Source organism: Anomaloglossus baeobatrachus, chromosome 1 (assembly GCF_048569485.1).
Source record: "Anomaloglossus baeobatrachus isolate aAnoBae1 chromosome 1, aAnoBae1.hap1, whole genome shotgun sequence".
NCBI lineage: Eukaryota > Metazoa > Chordata > Amphibia > Anura > Aromobatidae > Anomaloglossus > Anomaloglossus baeobatrachus.
In genome coordinates, this window is record NC_134353.1 from 479,652,928 (window position 1) to 479,670,716 (window position 17,789).

The following is a 17,789-nucleotide window of genomic DNA, read 5'->3' on the forward strand; positions in this document are numbered from 1 at the left end:
ACATCGGGTTAATTAACCTGATGTGTAATGCAGCTACATGTGCAGAGAGCAGGGAGCCACGCACACTACTTAGCGCTGGCTCCTTGCTCTCCTAGCTACAGTACACATCGGGTTAATTAACCCGATGTGTACAGCATATACATGTGCAGAGAGCCGGAGCCGGCAGCACAGGCAGCGTGAGAGCGGCGGAGGCTGGTAACTAAGGTAAATATCGGGTAACCACCTTGGTTACCCGATGTTTATCTTGGTTACAGCTTACCGCAGCTGCCAGACGCCGGCTCCTGCTCCCTGCTCGCTTCATTTGTCGCTCTCTCGCTGTCACACACAGCGATCTGTGTGTCACAGTGGGAGAGCGCCTTTGAAGAAAACGAACCAGGGCTGTGTGTAACGAGCAGCGATCTCGCAGCAGGGGCCAGATCGCTGCTCATTGTCACACACAGCGAGATCGCTAATGAGGTCACTGCTGCGTCACAAAAAGCGTGACTCAGCAGCGATCTCGGCAGCGAGCTCGCTGTGTGTGAAGCACCCCTTAGGCATTGCTGGGGGCTGGGGTTACTCACACCTCCTGTAGCTGGTAATCCTGTTATCTGTGAGCTGATAAGAGCTGGTTTATCCTGCTTCAGCACAGAGCTCTCCTTCAAGCAGCCATCTCCATCAGTGTGCAGGCCACGCCCCCGTCTACTGATAATTACTGATAACACCTGGGTCATATGGGGGGAATGCTGGAATAATATATTTTAGTTATTGTCACATTCTTTATTTCTGTTACATTTGTTCATCATCATCATTATTATTTTTATAGCGCCATTTATTCCATGGCGCTTTACAAGTGAAAGAGGGTATACGTACAACAGTCATTAACAATAGAAAACAGACTGGTAAAGGAGAGAAGACCCTGCCCGCGAGGGCTCACAGTCTACGGGGAATGTGTGAGGAAAGAAGTTATTAGATTTATAATGCAATTTATACAAAAAATAGCATCAGACAACTACTAACTTTAAAATGAAATTCCCTATATTTTTCATAATAGAGGATGCTGGTAAAACATGAAAAGCAATCACAACCAACTCACTTTCACAGTCCTCGTTTTCCGGATGCAAAAAAGTTATTGACTCTCTATTTGTCTCTTCATTTGACAGGTATTATTAATATGAGTTTTCCTCTATCTGATCAGCCTGTGTTTGGAGAGTGGCTGATTTTTGCAGAGACTCAAGGCCATGTATTTAACAAATCATTTGCTGTCCAGAAGTATGGTGAGTGAAGAAATATTATGTCAGTGTATTATTAATAGTAATCACCACCAATATATATGGATTAGTAGTGGGCATTCCAGCACATTATGGACTTCTTCCATTAATTTTTATAAAATCAGTGTTTGCTACAGATATAGCAGTTCTCTGAATGCTGAGTTCTGTACAACACCACCCACACCACTGATTAACAGGCAGCTTTCTGTGTATGCTGTACATTTGCAGAAAGGTACTACTCAGTGGTTGTAGTGGAGTTACACAGATGGAGAAAACATAGACCACTAATGTTGCAATATAAACAAGCTCATATGCTGGTGTACATTAAAGAGAATAAAAGACCACAAATTAGACTGTGATGTGTTTGTTTTCTAAAATTTTAACATCTTATGTTTTCATGCAGTGTAAGAGCCCACAATATAGCTTTACATATAATTGCATTCATTATTTAAAGAATACTAATAACTGTAATTACATTCGTCTGTATATGTATTTTATTTTTGATTTATTTTTCAGTGCTTCCAAAGTTTGAGCTGGTTATAAGTCCTCCCTCCTTTATTCGTGATATAAATGTTTGTGAAAAAGGAAAAGTCCTTGCAAGGTACAGTGAGTGACTGGGTAGTCAAATATCTCAAGAAATCCTCTTTCTGTCCTTTTTAACAATTTTTCATGTTATAGGTCATCTTCTACTGCGTCCTTAAATTCAGTTATATCTATGACAGCAATGTCAATTGCAACAATACGGCCTAAACCAAAAGTGTGGATGTCAGAATAGGAATTGTTTTGAAGTCTAGATGATATTTGATGACATTAGTTAATCTTATATTTTAGATATACATTTGGGAAGACTGTGAGTGGATTGCTAACAATCAATATGACTGTGACAGGTGTTGGGTACTACAGACATGAGATTGGACACCAGGTGCTTAAATCTATGGAGGTAAGAGAAGTACACGCACAGGCCTTACAGTGGAGGGAAATCACACATTCCTCTGCATGATCGCAAAAGAGATGGCTCCTGGGATATAAAGGGGTAGAGCAGTACAGTAATGAAGCTGTGCAAATAAATAAGACCTAGTGAAGACAGCAGCCTCCAAGATATAAAGACCTCACATCCAGCATGTATTACTGAGAGGGACATTCCCAAATGAGAAAAGTCTAATTGCAACCCACACCTAGTTTCTAATTACATGTCAAAGATATTAAATATGAATAAAGTAATGGAGATTGCAGGCTTAGGCTAAATAGATCTTTTTCACTTAAAGGGAACCTGTCACCAGATTTGGGGCCTATAAGCTGTGGCCACCACCAGTGGACTCTTATATACAGCATTCTAACATCCTGTATATAAGAGTACAAGCCCCTGTGTAGAACATAAAAATCACTTTATAATACTCACCTAGAAGGTCGCTCCAGTGCAGACTGGTAGAATGGGCGTCTCCGTTCTCCGGGACCGGCGCCTCCTCTTTCGGCAATCTTGGTCCTCTTTCTTCTGAAGCCGGGGTGCATGACGCGTCCTAGGTCATGCACACAGGCCGCTATTGAGGTCCTGCGCAGGTGCACTACAATACTTTGATCTGCCCTGAGCTGCCCTGAGATCAAAGTGCGCCTGCACAGCACCTCAGTGGCGACGAGTGTGGATGACGTAGGACGCGTCATGCACGCTGGCTTCAGAAGAAGGAGAACAAAGATGGCCGAAAGAGGAGGTGCCGGTTCTCGGAGAACGGAGACGCCTATTTGACCAGTCTGCACCAGAGCGACCTTCTAGGTGAGTATTATAAAGTGATTTTTACGTTCTACACAGTGGCCTGGGCTCTTATATACAGCATGTTAGAATGCTGTATATAAGAGCCCACTGGTGGTGGCTGCAGCTTATAGTGGCCAAATCTGCTGACAGGTTCCCTTTAAGATAACAAGTAATATATGTATATATCATGTTTGGCATATTAAAATTTTGCATAGAATTGTTAGTGCTTACTTTATTTAAAAATGTTGAAATAATTGATTAAACTCCTTATCACACCATAAATATCCATAATGCATTTTCTATATATTCATCATTGTACGTGTTATTTCCCCAAATTTTAGATATATGGTTCAGCAACATTCGATATCTGTGCCAAGGATATGATGCCAGCAGACTTTTCAGAGCATTTCCGTGGAACAGTGAATATTTGGGCCACTGTAACTGCAGTTGATGGGAGCAAACAGGTCACTTTTGATGATACTACTCCAGTTCAGAAGCAACTTATTGATATCAAATATACCAAAGATACACGCAAACAGTTTAAACCTGGTCTCCCTTACCAAGGAAAAGTAAGCTATAAGAAAAGGATTTCACTAAATAGTGTTCTAACTGAATCTGTAAAAGAAAATGTCTGCAGCATTTTAATTAAGCGAGTTGTCCAGGCTTGCGACAAAAATCTGCTGTCACGATTCCTTAGTAATGTCAATGTGACCGGTTATGTGCCTGAATTTATGTGATTTACATGCCTGTATTCTCCCAACTCACCTCTAGTGAGAGAAGCCTGATGCATACTTTGAGGTCACATGACCTCCTGCTCACACCACCAGTACTGGAGAATAGTGATTCCTTGGTATTTCCGAAGCGACACGTCATATAACTATTTGTATGTGATTTGCACACTTGCGGTCACACGCCAACTATTCTCGTTTGCCTTTCCCCAATTCACTTCTATTGAGGAAGCAAAATGCTAGTCAGCACTTTACCACAAGTATGCAAATCACATTCCTTTTTGCACTGGCAATACTAAGGAGTCACGATTCCCCAGTTTTACCGATGCGATTGAGTGGTCACAAGATTGCATGTATACGATTTGCACACTTGTGGTCACTTGCTGACTAGTCTCACTTGACTTCTCTCAATAGAACAGGGTTCCCCAACTCCAGTCCTCGAGGGCCGCCAACAGTGCATGTTTTCAGGATTTCCTTAGCATTTCATGGGTGTTGGAATCATCAACTGTGCAGGTGATTAAATTATCACCTGTGCAATACTAAGGAAATCCTGAAAACATGCACTGTTGGCGGCCCTTGAGGACTGGAATTGGGGACCCATGCAATAGAAGATAATTCGGAGATGCCAGATGAGGCAAGTCGGCGTGTGACTGCAAGTGTGCAAATCACATACATTCGCTCATATGACCGCTCGCACCGGAAACACCAAGGAATACCCTGTCTTAATTTGTTAGTCAGCAGTCTTCATTCACCTTAGGTAACTGTCACGGGGTGTGTCACGTGTGACAGACAGTCATGTGGTTTCTGGCCATTGAAGTTCACAGCGTCTGGCTGCGCAGAATGCTCCATGACTTTCCATTGTTCCTGCTGTCAGTATAATAATAATAATAATAATCTTTATTTCTATAGCGCCAACATATTCCGCAGCGCTTTACAATTCAGGAGGAACATATATGTGTCGCCCTGGGCAAGCCAGGGGACACAGGTCACACACCACCACACCTTACATCCCAGGTAGGAACACCACAGCTAACCAAAAATCCTTGTTGCCTTCCTCCAGAGGCTGATGATTCACACCAGGGGGTGGGCCAGGCGGTTGGCTCTGCCCACCGAGGAGGTCACAGCTCTGGAGGCGGGAGAATCCAGGCAGTCTAGTCAGGGAGGAGGAAGTGGAAGGAGTGTAGGAGTAGTCTAGACAGGGCTAAAGTAAACAGCTAAGTGAAAGTGAAGGAAGGAAAGTGGAAAAGGAGGAAAGCAAGTGAGGTGACAAGAAAGAAGGAAAGCCTGAAGGGTCCAACTTTGTGTAGGGCCAGGTCAGCAAGGTCAGCAACGGCGGTGACTGTCTGGAGGGGGACCGTTTGGAAGTTCCTGGAAGGACCCCGTTGGCTGTGTGCCCGGCGGTCTGGAGCAGTGTTCCGAAGGACAGTCAGCACCAGGGCAGGGGCCTCTCGGACCCCGGCAAGGCTAGGAGTTGCCAAATTTGCTGAATCCGTCAGTGAAGGGGACGTAGATCCCCCAACAACAAAGACCCGATTGAAGGCAACAGCCCAGCCAGTATAGAAGAGACACCGCCACCGCCAAGGCACCCGTTTCTTAGGGCCAGCACCTGCGGGCAAAGAGTAGAGCTCCCCCGGTCCAGCTTGACGCCGGGGAGCGGGTTACCGGTGGGGACCCATCGCAACCAACCAGTTCATCAAGGTGCAAGGAAAAGGGACATCACCGTCACCTACCGGGAGAGCAAGTGCAGCCGTCCGTGGGACCGTCTATCCAGCCGTTGGTTTACCGTAAAAACTGTGTCACGTCTCAGGCTGAGTGAGTACCACAGTGCCGCAAGGCACAGCACTGCCCCCGCGTCCCTGCGCCCACCAGGCCCTGCACCTCCCAAACCATCACCGGGCCCCGGGATCACCAACCCCTACCAACGGAGGGGCAACACAACACCTGGCTGCTCCGCATCACCATCCCCGGGAGCCCCGTATAGAGCAGCGGTGGTGAAATCACCACAACCGTGGGTGGCGTCACGGACAATAATCATCCCCACACCCAACAACCCCCCTTTCACTCACGGGCGAGGAGTGCCGCTCGAGAAGCCCCCGGGATCCGGCTCACCGCTCGAGCCACCACTGAGCAGCAGCCGCCGGACCCGAGCAGAAGGGGTGAGCGAAGTGTGCTGACACCCTCCTCCCCGCCCGCGACAACTTGGCGTCACGAACAGGATCTTACCGCTCTGCCGTCTGGTAGAGGTGCGCCTTGTTACCGCCGGAGGTATCCGGCAGAAAAATTTCAGAAGCCGCCATCTTTGGCGCGAAAAGTTCCCGCTCGAGCGTCTTCTCGAGCAGTAGAGGCGCGAAGGCCAAAACCCCGCCCCGAGAGAGGAGGGGCCGGAAAGAGCTAAGGGGGACGTGATGGCGGCTGGCCGCATGTAGCTGCGGCTATAAAAGCAGGGACGCCAGGACTCTGCAAACATCCCGTTCCTGGAAGAGAAAGCCATCATGTGGATGCCGTCCCGCGACACCGTAGCCCCCGCGCCTGGAACCGCGGCGTGGGTGGAAATCCGAACCGCGCAGCTCTACCAAAGGCTGCAGGTCAGGATGCAGCTCCTCATGGAGGAGTGGGAGGCCGACATGGCGGACGTTGTAGCCACCGTGCGGAGACGCGAGGAGGACGTGGAGAAAGGGAGGGTGAGTGACCCACGTCCCGATGCCCTTGAAGGGCCGGTCATCGCGGCTGTGGGGCCCGGTCCAAGCCCTCTCCCCCCGTTGCCTCCCTCGCCACCCGTCCCGGAGGCCATGACCCCGCCACTAGGCCTGCTACCATCGCAACCGGTAGCAGTACCCAGCGTCCCCGCCCAGGCGGGCCGACCTGTAGCCGGAGCCCGCGGCACCCCGGAGGTGTTACCGTGGAAGACTCCGAAAGTGGAACCGGAGGCATCCCCCGAGAAGTTCCCCGAGCCGGAGCCGATGACCCGCTCCGAGCCGAAGGCCCAGCAGCGGAAAGCCCCTATGCCCATCCCCCACACCTCGGCTGAGGTAGCGCCGGGTTGTTGTTGCAAAGCAGCGCCCAAGGCCAAGACACCGCGGGACATGCCACCCAGAGTCCTGACAGTGGGCAACGTCCAGGATGTCCTGCGGGGCCCGACTCGTGCGCCGGCGCTGGCGGCAGCGCCGTATTGGGATAGGGAGCCGGTACCGCTGGGCCCGGAGATCGCCGAGAGAGAACGGAAGAAGGCCGAACTGGTGGCCCGAGCTATCCGAGAGAAAGAGCACCTCCGGCAAGCAACCTCCCGTGTCCGGGGCCCGTCGTACGTGGGGCAGGTGAGGCGGTTTGATGTCCGCCGGGGCTATGGGTTTATTTACGAACAGGGCCTGGAGGCCGAAGTGTTTATAGCCCGGCGGGATGTGAATGCCCACCTGCCTGAAGAGCATCCCGGCCGCAATCTGATGCCGGGGGACATAGTGCAATACACCCGGTTCTTTGGGGAGCGGGGGTGGTTCGCGCTGGACGCTAAACTAAAGGGCAGCCCAGAGGCCCGAGCGAGCGCCGCGCCCCCTCCCTTGGAAGGAGCACTAGAGCCTGAATATCCGGAGTAGGGCAGCAGAAGCCCGTTGCACCGTCCCCGTTGGGACCACCATTTTGTTTAGTTGTTTAAAAAGTTTGAAAGAATGAAAAATGATGATGACCGAGTGCCTTACCTGATTTGCTTTGTGATTGCAACCGGCTGGAGCCGGCACCGTTGTCCCCGTGGGGACCGTTAAAAGTTCTGCATGGAGGACTATCCATGGACAAGCCCGTGAACTTGCAGGGCAACCACAAACGTTAAGTGGCTTGTAAATATGTTGTTTACCGTTACCGTTTTCCGCATGCCGCCTCCGGAGAGGCAGGTTGAAGGGAGGGCCCTCAGCAGAGCAGGCTGGGGCCCAGCCACCAAAGGAACCGGTGGCTACCCTCTGGAGGGAAGGACAGATCCCGCTCGGGTACCGTGTGCTGGACTGTGGGTCAAGGGGTGCTGCCTGGGTTTTAGGGGCAGCATCAGGGCCAGGTTGCTTGGGTGGGAGAGAGCGGAAACCGTAACCGTAAACCGTTATGCAACGTTAAAAGAAATGTGCCTCCCGTCTTGGGAAGAGTTATTATTAAAAATGTAAATATGTTATATCATTATGTTATCTTTTTCAGAAAAATAAATCCGGTGTTGGACGGCAGCCCGCGGACGGTCTGCATTTTGCTAAGGGGGAATGTGTCGCCCTGGGCAAGCCAGGGGACACAGGTCACACACCACCACACCTTACATCCCAGGTAGGAACACCACAGCTAACCAAAAATCCTTGTTGCCTTCCTCCAGAGGCTGATGATTCACACCAGGGGGTGGGCCAGGCGGTTGGCTCCGCCCACCGAGGAGGTCACAGCTCTGGAGGCGGGAGAATCCAGGCAGTCTAGTCAGGGAGGAGGAAGTGGAAGGAGTGTAGGAGTAGTCTAGACAGGGCTAAAGTAAACAGCTAAGTGAAAGTGAAGGAAGGAAAGTGAAAAAGGAGGAAAGCAAGTGAGGTGACAAGAAAGAAGGAAAGCCTGACGGGTCCAACTTTGTGTAGGGCCAGGTCAGCAAGGTCAGCAACGGCGGTGACTGTCTGGAGGGGGACCGTTTGGAAGTTCCTGTAAGGACCCCGTTGGCTGTGTGCCCGGCGGTCTGGAGCAGTGTTCCGAAGGACAGTCAGCACCAGGGCAGGGGCCTCTCGGACCCCGGCAAGGCTAGGAGTTGCCAAATTTGCCGAATCCGTCAGTGAAGGGGACGTAGATCCCCCAACAACAAAGACCCGATTGAAGGCAACAGCCCAGCCAGTATAGAAGAGACACCGCCACCGCAAAGGCACCCGTTTCTTAGGGCCAGCGCCTGCGGGCAAAGAGTAGAGCTCCCCCGGTCCAGCTTGAAGCCGGGGAGCGGGTTACCGGTGGGGACCCATCGCAACCAACCAGTTCATCAAGGTGCAAGGAAAAGGGACATCACCGTCACCTACCGGGAGAGCAAGTGCAGCCGTCCGTGGGACCGTCTATCCAGCCGTTGGTTTACCGTAAAAACTGTGTCACGTCTCAGGCTGAGTGAACACCACAGTGCCGCAAGGCACAGCGCTGCCCCCGCGTCCCTGCGCCCACCAGGCCCTGCACCTCCCAAACCATCACCGGGCCCCGGGATCACCAACCCCTACCCACGGAGGGGCAACACAACACCTGGCTGCTCCGCATCACCATCCCCGGGAGCCCCGTATAGAGCAGCGGTGGTGAAATCACCACAACCGTGGGTGGCGTCAAGGACAATAATCATCCCCACACCCAACAACCCCCCTTTCACTCACGGGCGAGGAGTGCCGCTCGAGAAGCCCCCGGGATCCGGCTCACCGCTCGAGCCACCACTGAGCAGCAGCCGCCGGACCCGAGCAGAAGGGGTGAGCGAAGTGTGCTGACACCCTCCTCCCCGCCCGCCTCATATACATATCATATACATAAACATATACAAACAAGTAACAATTATAGAGGATACAATATTTAAAAGGAAAAATGGCAACCCTGCTCGTGAGAGCTTACAATCTACAATGAGATGGGGGGAGGGGCAAGGTACAAGTGTTTATTTAAAATGACAATCCAGCCAGCTCATGGGGGATAGATGATGGCTTCCTGGACCAGTTGGCCAGAGCCTTGAGATGCATTTGGGTGCCATGGAGTTTGACGTGGGGTTATGTTCTGAGAAGTTGTAGAGGGATTATGTGAAATTAGTTTGGCTAGGGAGTGTGATAGGCCACCCTAAAAAGATGCGTTTTTAGGGAGCGTCTGAAGCTGAGTAAGTTGTGATTTGTCCTAATGTGTCGACCTGGGCAAGCCAGGGGACACAGGTCACACACCACCACACCCCACACTCCAGGTAGGCACATCACAGCTAACCAGAAATCCTTGTTGCCTTCCTCCAGGAGTCTGATGATGCACACCAGGGGGTGGGCTAGGCGGTTGGCTCCGCCCACCGAGGAGCTCACAACTCTGGAGGCGGGAAAACCAGGCAGTTCAGTTTAGGAGGGGAGAGTGGAAGGAGATTAGCCCAGGCAGGGCTAGAGTGAAGTTGAGGAGCTAAGTAGAGGAGTTAAGAAAGTGAAAGTAGAAAAGTGGAAAAAGGAGAAAAGCAAGTGAAGTGGCAGTAAAGAAAGAAGCCTGAAGGGTCCAGCTTTGTGTAGGGCCAGATCAGCAAGGTCAGCGACGGCGGTGACTGTCTGGAGGGGGACCGTTTGGAAGTTCCTGGAAGGACCCCGTTGGCTGTGTGCCCGGTGGTCTGGAGCAGTGTTCCGAAGGACAGTCAGCACCAGGGCAGGGGCCTCTCGGACCCCGGCAAGGCTAGGAGTCGCCAAATTTGCCGAATCCGTCAGTGACGGGGACGCAGATCCCCCAACAACCAAGTCCCGATTGAAGGCAACAGCCCAACCTGAAGCAGAGAGACACCGCCACCGCCACGGCACCAGTTTCTCAGGGCCAGCGCCTGCGGGCAAAGTGTAGAGCTCCTCCGGCCCAGATTGCAGTCGGGGAGCGGGTTACCGGAGGGAATCCACCGCTACCACAAGTCAAACATAGGTGCAAGGAAGAGGGACATCACCGTCACCTACCGGGAGTGCAGGTGCAGCCGTCTGTGGGACCGTCCTACCAGCCGTTTGGTTTACCGTACAAACTGTGTCCACGTCTCAGGCTGAGTGAGTACCACAGTGCCGCAAGGCACAGCGCTGCCCCCGCGTCCCTGCGCCCACCAGGCCCCGCACCTACTTCTCCATCACCGGGCCCCGGGATCACCAACCCCTACACACGGAGGGGCAACACAACACCTGGCTGCTCCGCATCACCATCCCCGAGAGCCCCGTATAGAGCAGCGGTGGTGAAATCACCACAACCGTGGGTGGCGTCACGAACTATAACAATCCCCACACCCAACCACAAACCCCTTTTCACTCACGGGCGAGGAGTGTCGCTCGAGAAACCCCGGGATCCGGCCCACAGCTCGAGCCACCACTGAGCAGCTGCCGGACCCGAGCAGAAGGGGTGAGCGTAGTGTGCTGACACCCTCCTCCCCGCCCGCGACACTAACTTCTTGGGGTAGAGCGTTCCAGCGGTTTGGTGCAGCTCGGAAGAAGTCTTGGATTCGGGAGTGGGAGGTTCGAATTAGTGTGGATGTTAGTCAAAAGTCATTTGCAGAGCGTAGAGAACGGGTGGGATGATAGACAGAGAGGAGGGTGGAGATGTAGGAGGGTGCTGCACTGTGGAGAGCTTTGTGGGTGAGAACAAGCAGTTTGAATTGGATCCTGTGATATATGGGCAGCCAGTGCAATGACTGGCACAGAGCAGAGGCATCCGAGTAGCGGTTGGCCAGATAGGTGACCCTGGCTGCTGCATTAAGGATGGACTTTAGAGGGGAGAGTCTAGTTAGGGGGAGACCAATTAATAGAGAGTTACAGTATTCATTGGTATAGGTAGCTTTCCTGCTGGATTCATCTTTCTCACTTTTGGACCCAGCAGGAGCTCGATTTCCACCCATCTGTTGATTGCCAGTATTTACTTGGTGTTTAAATACCCCTTCCTTCCTTGGACTGGTGCTGGTGATATTTTCAGTTCCTTCAAGCCAAATTTCCTAGAAGGTGGTTTGTACTCCTCTGCGGTATCGTTGCTGAAAGCTGTGCTGATCTCCTACCTGAGTCATCTAATGATAAATAGTTTATGCTTGCCCCCCTGTGTATCCCCCTTGTGTCTTCTATAATTGTTTAGTGGGGTTGATGAAGAGTTTAACCCATCCATTCCCTATTTAGGGCCTAGCATTAGGGATACCTAGGGTCAGATATTCGGCTCGGCGCATAGGTGCAGAACCTATTTAGGGTGTTGAGGGACCCCAGGGACCAGCAGTAGGTTTGGTCACAGGTCACTATCTTCCCTCTCCCTAAACACAAAGTTTCCCTTCCCTTTTGCGGTGCACTTGGAACTTCTCGGTACCTAGCGTGACAGTAACTGAAGACTTTTGTTCCCAGAATAGACAACCCATTTAATTCTTATATATTTTTTCTCCAAACATGAAAACATTACCTAGCATTCTAGAAATGTTCATATAAATAATTTAAAAAAAAAGAACTAAAATGCCATCTGTTTCTTAGGTTGAAGTTACCTATCCTGATGGAAGTCCTGCTGATGGAGTAACCGTGCGAATCAAGGCTGAACTTACCCCAAAAGACAATGTATATACAAGTGAGCTTATATCCCAAAATGGCTTAGTTGAGTTTCAGATACCATCTATCCCAACAGCAGCTCAGTATGTATGGCTTGAGGTAAGATTATATGTTGCAGTGACACTAATTTTGGTTGGCCGCACAATCCAAAATATATTATGTCATTGTTTTCCAATATTTCTATTTTGCTGATCCCATTTTCTCTATTTCAAAGTCAAAGGTTATAGCCATTGATGGAAAATCTACAGAAGAGCAATATTTGCCAAACTACTTGTCCATAAGTAGTTGGTATTCTCCAAGCAAGTGTCACCTTCTTATTCAACCACCTGATAAACCACTGCTGGTGAGTACAGGGCGTGAGCTGTCATCATAACCCTTCAGTAGAAGATCTTGTTAGTTAAAGCACCACTCCAGGTTTTTCTTTAGCACTTTAAATGTAAGTTCCCTGCCCCCTGTCTTATACTCACTTGCCGCTGTCTTCGTCTTCTATCGCCATCGTTCCAGTCGGTCTCTGGCAATTTGTGACCTGCTGGCAGCTATAGTGTTTCATGAAGCGCCTGAGGTCACAAATCACAATATATCTCTATGACAGCCTTGTTTTCACCTAGTTCTTGCTCTCATAGACTTGTGTTGAGGACTTTTGACATAACTTTTGACTTCTGGCTAGTCAGAAGTTACGGGGCACAAGATGGCTCCGCAGGATTGATGCGGTGCCAAAAATGGATGAAGCCGCCGGAGGGTGAGTATAAGGGGACTTAGATTTAAAGCTCCACTCCAGCACTGAAAAAATAAAACAAAATGTTGGTGCTTTCAGACCTTCAAACATGGTGTACAGATTGTCATATAGTATCAATTCCTTATTCAGTATATGTACAGTGTCTAGAAATATACATTATGTTTACCCCATGGGAATCTTTGAAGTAAAACAAGACAGTCCTGTTACATAAAATGTAGCAGTGTATGTTAGCTGAGGTAATAACATCCAGTACTACAGTCTCTATGAATTATCTAATGACCCATATTGTCATAATCTTTTCTAGCTGAGCTGTCATTACATCATTTTTGGCAAATTCCCACCAGATGTATAAACCTTTCTGGGACATGTCATAATTAGCATATTGCCAAAATGGGTTGCGTTTCACAGAATGACTGATTTCCTGGTAGCCTGGAACTACCATAAAAGCAATAGTGACCGGTGTTTACTCTTATTTCTTTATTCTATAAGCTGAGGTAACATCTAGAGGAAAGAGGAATTTTGCATGCCTTTAACATAAATGTATGCGGACTAAATAATATTTTAAGGTTTTGTTAAAGTGAACATGTCATCTCATACATGTTGCCCAATGCGTGGGCAGAATGTATCAGGCACTGGCTGTATTATCTCAACCAGGTATGTTTAACTCTAAAATGCTGCTGCAGTGGCACAAATTGTGGTGTGACTAGTCAGACTAGTCAGCCTATGCGTGCACATAGGCAGAAAGTTGTCAATCCAGAGCAATGTGTGGGGAGAAGCTGCAGGGGATCCCTCTGTCTGTGTAGTCTACAGAGCAGACTTGGGCACATTTTCTCTGTCTCCCCTGAGATGTTTTTCCCCTCTCCTTTGCAGATGTGTGTCCAATCCCTTCTATCTTCTTACTGCTATCTCAATAACTGAGAAATATCGTATTTTCCGGTTTGTAAGACGCCCTTTTTTTCCCTTAAACTGGAGGACTCTTGGAGTGTCACGGCGGCGGGCACCATTGATCTGCCGGTGGGCTCGGAGGAAAGGGTGATCAAAGGGGTCAGTATGCGCAGCGTAGGGTCAGTGATACTGCGGGCTCGTGGGGTGTCGCGACGGGCATCATTGATCTGCGGGCTGCTTTGAATTGCCGGCGGTTGACAGGATGGACTGCAAGAAAACAGCCGCAGACCCCAATTTGTTGCCATGCCACCTCCTTAATTTTCTTGAAGTCCGTTGCGTCAACGGTTGGCGATTCAATGGAGCCTGCAGTCTGCCAGCAGATCAATGGCACTCACCGCCACAACACCCCACGAGCCCGCAGTATCGGCGACCCTCCACTGCTACACACTGACCCTCTGAGCCCGCCGGCAGATCAATGGTGCCCACTGCCGTGACACCCCACGAGCCCACAATATCACTGACTTTCTGCACGCTGACCTTCTTGAGCCATGACACCCCATCCTCCGACCCCACAGCATCGCCTACCCTGTCTTCTATGACCTTCCTGAGCCGCTCCACCACCACCGCTCCCCCCTGGTGAGCCAATATAAGAGGCACTAGGATTATAAGACAGACCCTCATTTTAACAGTAAAAATGATTTTCTTCCTATTTTCCTCCTTCAAATTTGGTGTGCGTCTTATAATTCGGTGCATCTTATAAAACGAACAATACAGTAAAAGAGAATTGTCAGAACTAGGAGTAGAGGTTCTTTTGGATTTGTAACATTTTTACAAGGGCACTGAGCAAAATTGGTTGAGAATTTTTAATGAATAGCAAGTAAAAAAAATAACACAACAATAAAACTGTGTGAAATTATGCATATGCTATTCTTTTCATTGCAAAATATGCAGACGTCCCTAATCATCATTGCACAGAACATTTCATAATTATGAACTATACTTGTCGCTGATATGCACAAGTTTTTTTTTATTTATTTTATTTAACACTTGACTTTTTAATATCTTTATACACTCCCCAACATGAAAAAAATTGGAAAAAAAACCTTTCAAAACATCTCAATTTATTCAGTATTCAGTAAGAGTGCCAGGTGCAGAAATACATGCACTTACATGTCTTGCCATGCTATCAATTAAGTTATTAACAGTTGTCTGAGGAACATTCTGCTCCACTTAAAGCAGCTGGGCACGCAAACCATCAAGATCAAGTTAGAGCTTGTAGCTCCCTTTGCCGACCAATAACATCCCACATATGCTCGATGGAAGGCAAGTCTGGAGACTCTGCAGGTCATGGTAGCATGTTAAGGCCACTTAGGATGTCCACAGAAATATGAAGAAAATGAGACCTGGTGTTGTTATGTGGAAAAACAGCTCTTTGGACACTTGCACTTTCCCTCACAAAGGCCTCTTCATGACGTTGTCCATGTGATCTCCAGACCAATTTCCAACTATCATTGCATCCAGAAGAAAATTGGGACTCAACCCTGTAGAGAATAGATCTCTATTCCAGCCTACATTGGCGTATTGCTCTGCCTCATGTTAGCCTTTGAAATTAGCGGCATGAAGTCGATGGAATACATGTATCTGAACATCTTGATCATATCTCAATGTCATGGAAACACCCTCTGATGGTTTGTGTAGATGCCTTGAGTTTGGCATTTGACAATAAATTTCACTTTCAGTACAGAAGCGCCATTCTTTAAATCTGGTAGGTAAACTGGTATGACTATAGCGCAAAGGGTCTTATCCATGTAAAAGTTGACAAGAAAACAGGGATATGCTCAGCTGGCAAGGTTATATTAACACAACTCTTAAAACATCTAGATCCAAGCTGCTGCAGACCCATGAGATGAAGAAACAATTCAAGGATGGAACCAAAAGGATGGAACCAAATTTCTGCGCTGCCTGGATGAAGATATTGTTGACAGATGAAGTCAGAAACTCAAGGAGATTAAAATTAAATGTGGTTTATTAGTCAACGTGCTTCGAAGTTTCATACTCCATCTTCAGGATAAACCACAGTGACGTTTTGGTTTGTCCTGAGGAAGAAGTGTGATACTTCAAAATGCATAAATAAATTTAATTTTAAATAAGGAAAGAGGGGAAAAAAGGGAGTTAGCTCATCAGGTAAAGAACACCGATGCTGCACAAAGAGCAATGCATGGATCCGCCCAGGTCTCTCATTGAGCACATTTGGGATATCATTGCTTGGCAGCTGCAAAGGGTGCTGCCGGCACTGGATCTTGATGATGTGTGTGCTCAAGTACATTCAGCGTGGCAGGAGATTCCTCAGACATCTGTTAATACACTCATAGATAGCAAGGCCAAGGTGTGCATGTGTACTTCTACATGTGGCGCTTTTTGTCTATATTGAATAAATTGAGATATTTTGAAAATGTTATGTCCATTTCTTCCTCATTTGCATATCATACACCTGTTTATTCATCGTGTGATTTCCATATAAACACAACTTTTCTTTCTTGGTGTTGCAGTTTCCATGTTGAGAAGTGTATGTTTGAGTATGTATAGGATTTTGATGGAAGACTATGTGTGATAAGAGTCTTGTCACTTGTTTTGGTTTTTTATTTCTTTTGATGGCAGGTGGGTGAGGATGCCCTGATTTATTTGAAGTCCACCTGTCCATGTAATTTTACTTTACATTATGAGGTGGCATCTCGTGGAAATTTAGTGCTTTCAGGGAAACAGTCTGCAAATATCACTCTGCAGAGGGCAAAGAGATCATCATCTGTTACCTTTGATAAGGATTTCAATGAAACGGCAGAGAAGGAAGCAGGTAAGATTTCTTACTGTGCCATCTTATTATTCAGTAAATATTAAACTAAAGGCCCTGGTATCTTTCCACATTGTTGACAATTCACTGGTCCTTTGAGAACATGGTGCATTCGGACAGTAAATTAATCTTCAGATTTATAGTTATACAACAATGGAAATTACTTTGAAATAAAAAAAAAGACATATGCGCTTATCAACCGACTGTTATTAGAATACAATGCAAAAAACAATTGTCATTGATAGATGTTAGCTTTTAATATGACAACTGGCTAGGTGTAGACTAAGGGCGGCTTTGCACGTTGCGACATCGCAAGCCGATGCTGCGATGTCGCACGCGATAGTCCCCGCCCCCGTCGCAGGTACGATATCGTGTGATAGCTGGCGTAGCAAACATTATCGCTACGCCAGCTTCACATGCACTCACCTGCCCTGCGACCGTCGCTCTGGCCGGCGACCCGCCTCCTTCCTAAGGGGGCGGGTCGTGCGGCGTCATAGCGACGTCACACGGCAGGCGGCCAATAGCGGCGGAGGGGCGGAGATGAGCAGGATGTAAACATCCCGTCCACCTCCTTCCTTCCGCATATCCTACGGAAGCCGCGGTGACGCCGGTAGGAGATGTTCCTCGCTCCTGCGGCTTCACACACAGCGATGTGTGCTGCCGCAGGAGCGAGGAACAACATCGGACCGTCGCGTCAGCGTAATTATGGATTACGCCGACGCTGCACCGATGATACGATTACGCCGATTTTGCGCTCGTTATCCGTATCATCTAGGCTTTACACACTACGATGTCGCATGCGATGCCGGATGTGCGTCACTTTCAATTTGACCCCACCGACATCGCACCTGCGATATCGTAGTGTGCAAAGCCCGCCTAACTGCAGGGAGCCGGAGCTATCAAACAGCATGACTATTGTGTCGCCAGGGGTTAAGGGGATACCCAGAACCGGGCCAAGGGGTCGCTTCTGGAAAGGGGATCACGGTGTCGTGACCCGGTCTGTGCTCCCTGGTTCCACAATAAAAAGGGGGGTTATGTTCGTGACGCCACCCGTGGAATGTGATCAGAGATGACCACCGCTGCTGCAGAACCTCCGGGGTGATGGAAGGCAGCTTGAGATGGGACGGCTCCCCACGGGTAGAGCCTTTTCCCCGGGGCAGTATGTTAGTCTATGGGGGGGAGTGCAGGACACGAGCACAATAAACAGGCAGACTCACGGTTTTGCAGTTTCTTTGTCTTTACTGGTGATGGTATTCAGCAGAGTACTGTCCACGGAGTCTGTGAGGGGTTCAGGGCTTCTCCCACCCAGCCGGGCCGTTTTGGCTTCCTTGCCTGCACTGTGTGTCTGTGGCCCTGCTGCTGCG

At 49.0% G+C, this 17,789-nt stretch overlaps 1 protein-coding gene across 1 annotated transcript in view; it reads left to right on the top strand.

The window, feature by feature from the left end:
• Nucleotides 1-17,789, top strand: part of CPAMD8 (C3 and PZP like alpha-2-macroglobulin domain containing 8) — a 299,461-nt gene that overhangs the window by 103,319 nt on the left and 178,353 nt on the right. Inside the window, exons 8-14 of the mRNA XM_075314975.1 lie at nucleotides 1,140-1,253; nucleotides 1,764-1,848; nucleotides 2,079-2,187; nucleotides 3,336-3,563; nucleotides 11,885-12,055; nucleotides 12,171-12,299; nucleotides 16,236-16,428. Of these exons, the coding sequence (XP_075171090.1) occupies nucleotides 1,140-1,253; nucleotides 1,764-1,848; nucleotides 2,079-2,187; nucleotides 3,336-3,563; nucleotides 11,885-12,055; nucleotides 12,171-12,299; nucleotides 16,236-16,428 (1,029 nt within the window). The remainder of the gene's footprint in view (nucleotides 1-1,139; nucleotides 1,254-1,763; nucleotides 1,849-2,078; nucleotides 2,188-3,335; nucleotides 3,564-11,884; nucleotides 12,056-12,170; nucleotides 12,300-16,235; nucleotides 16,429-17,789) is intronic.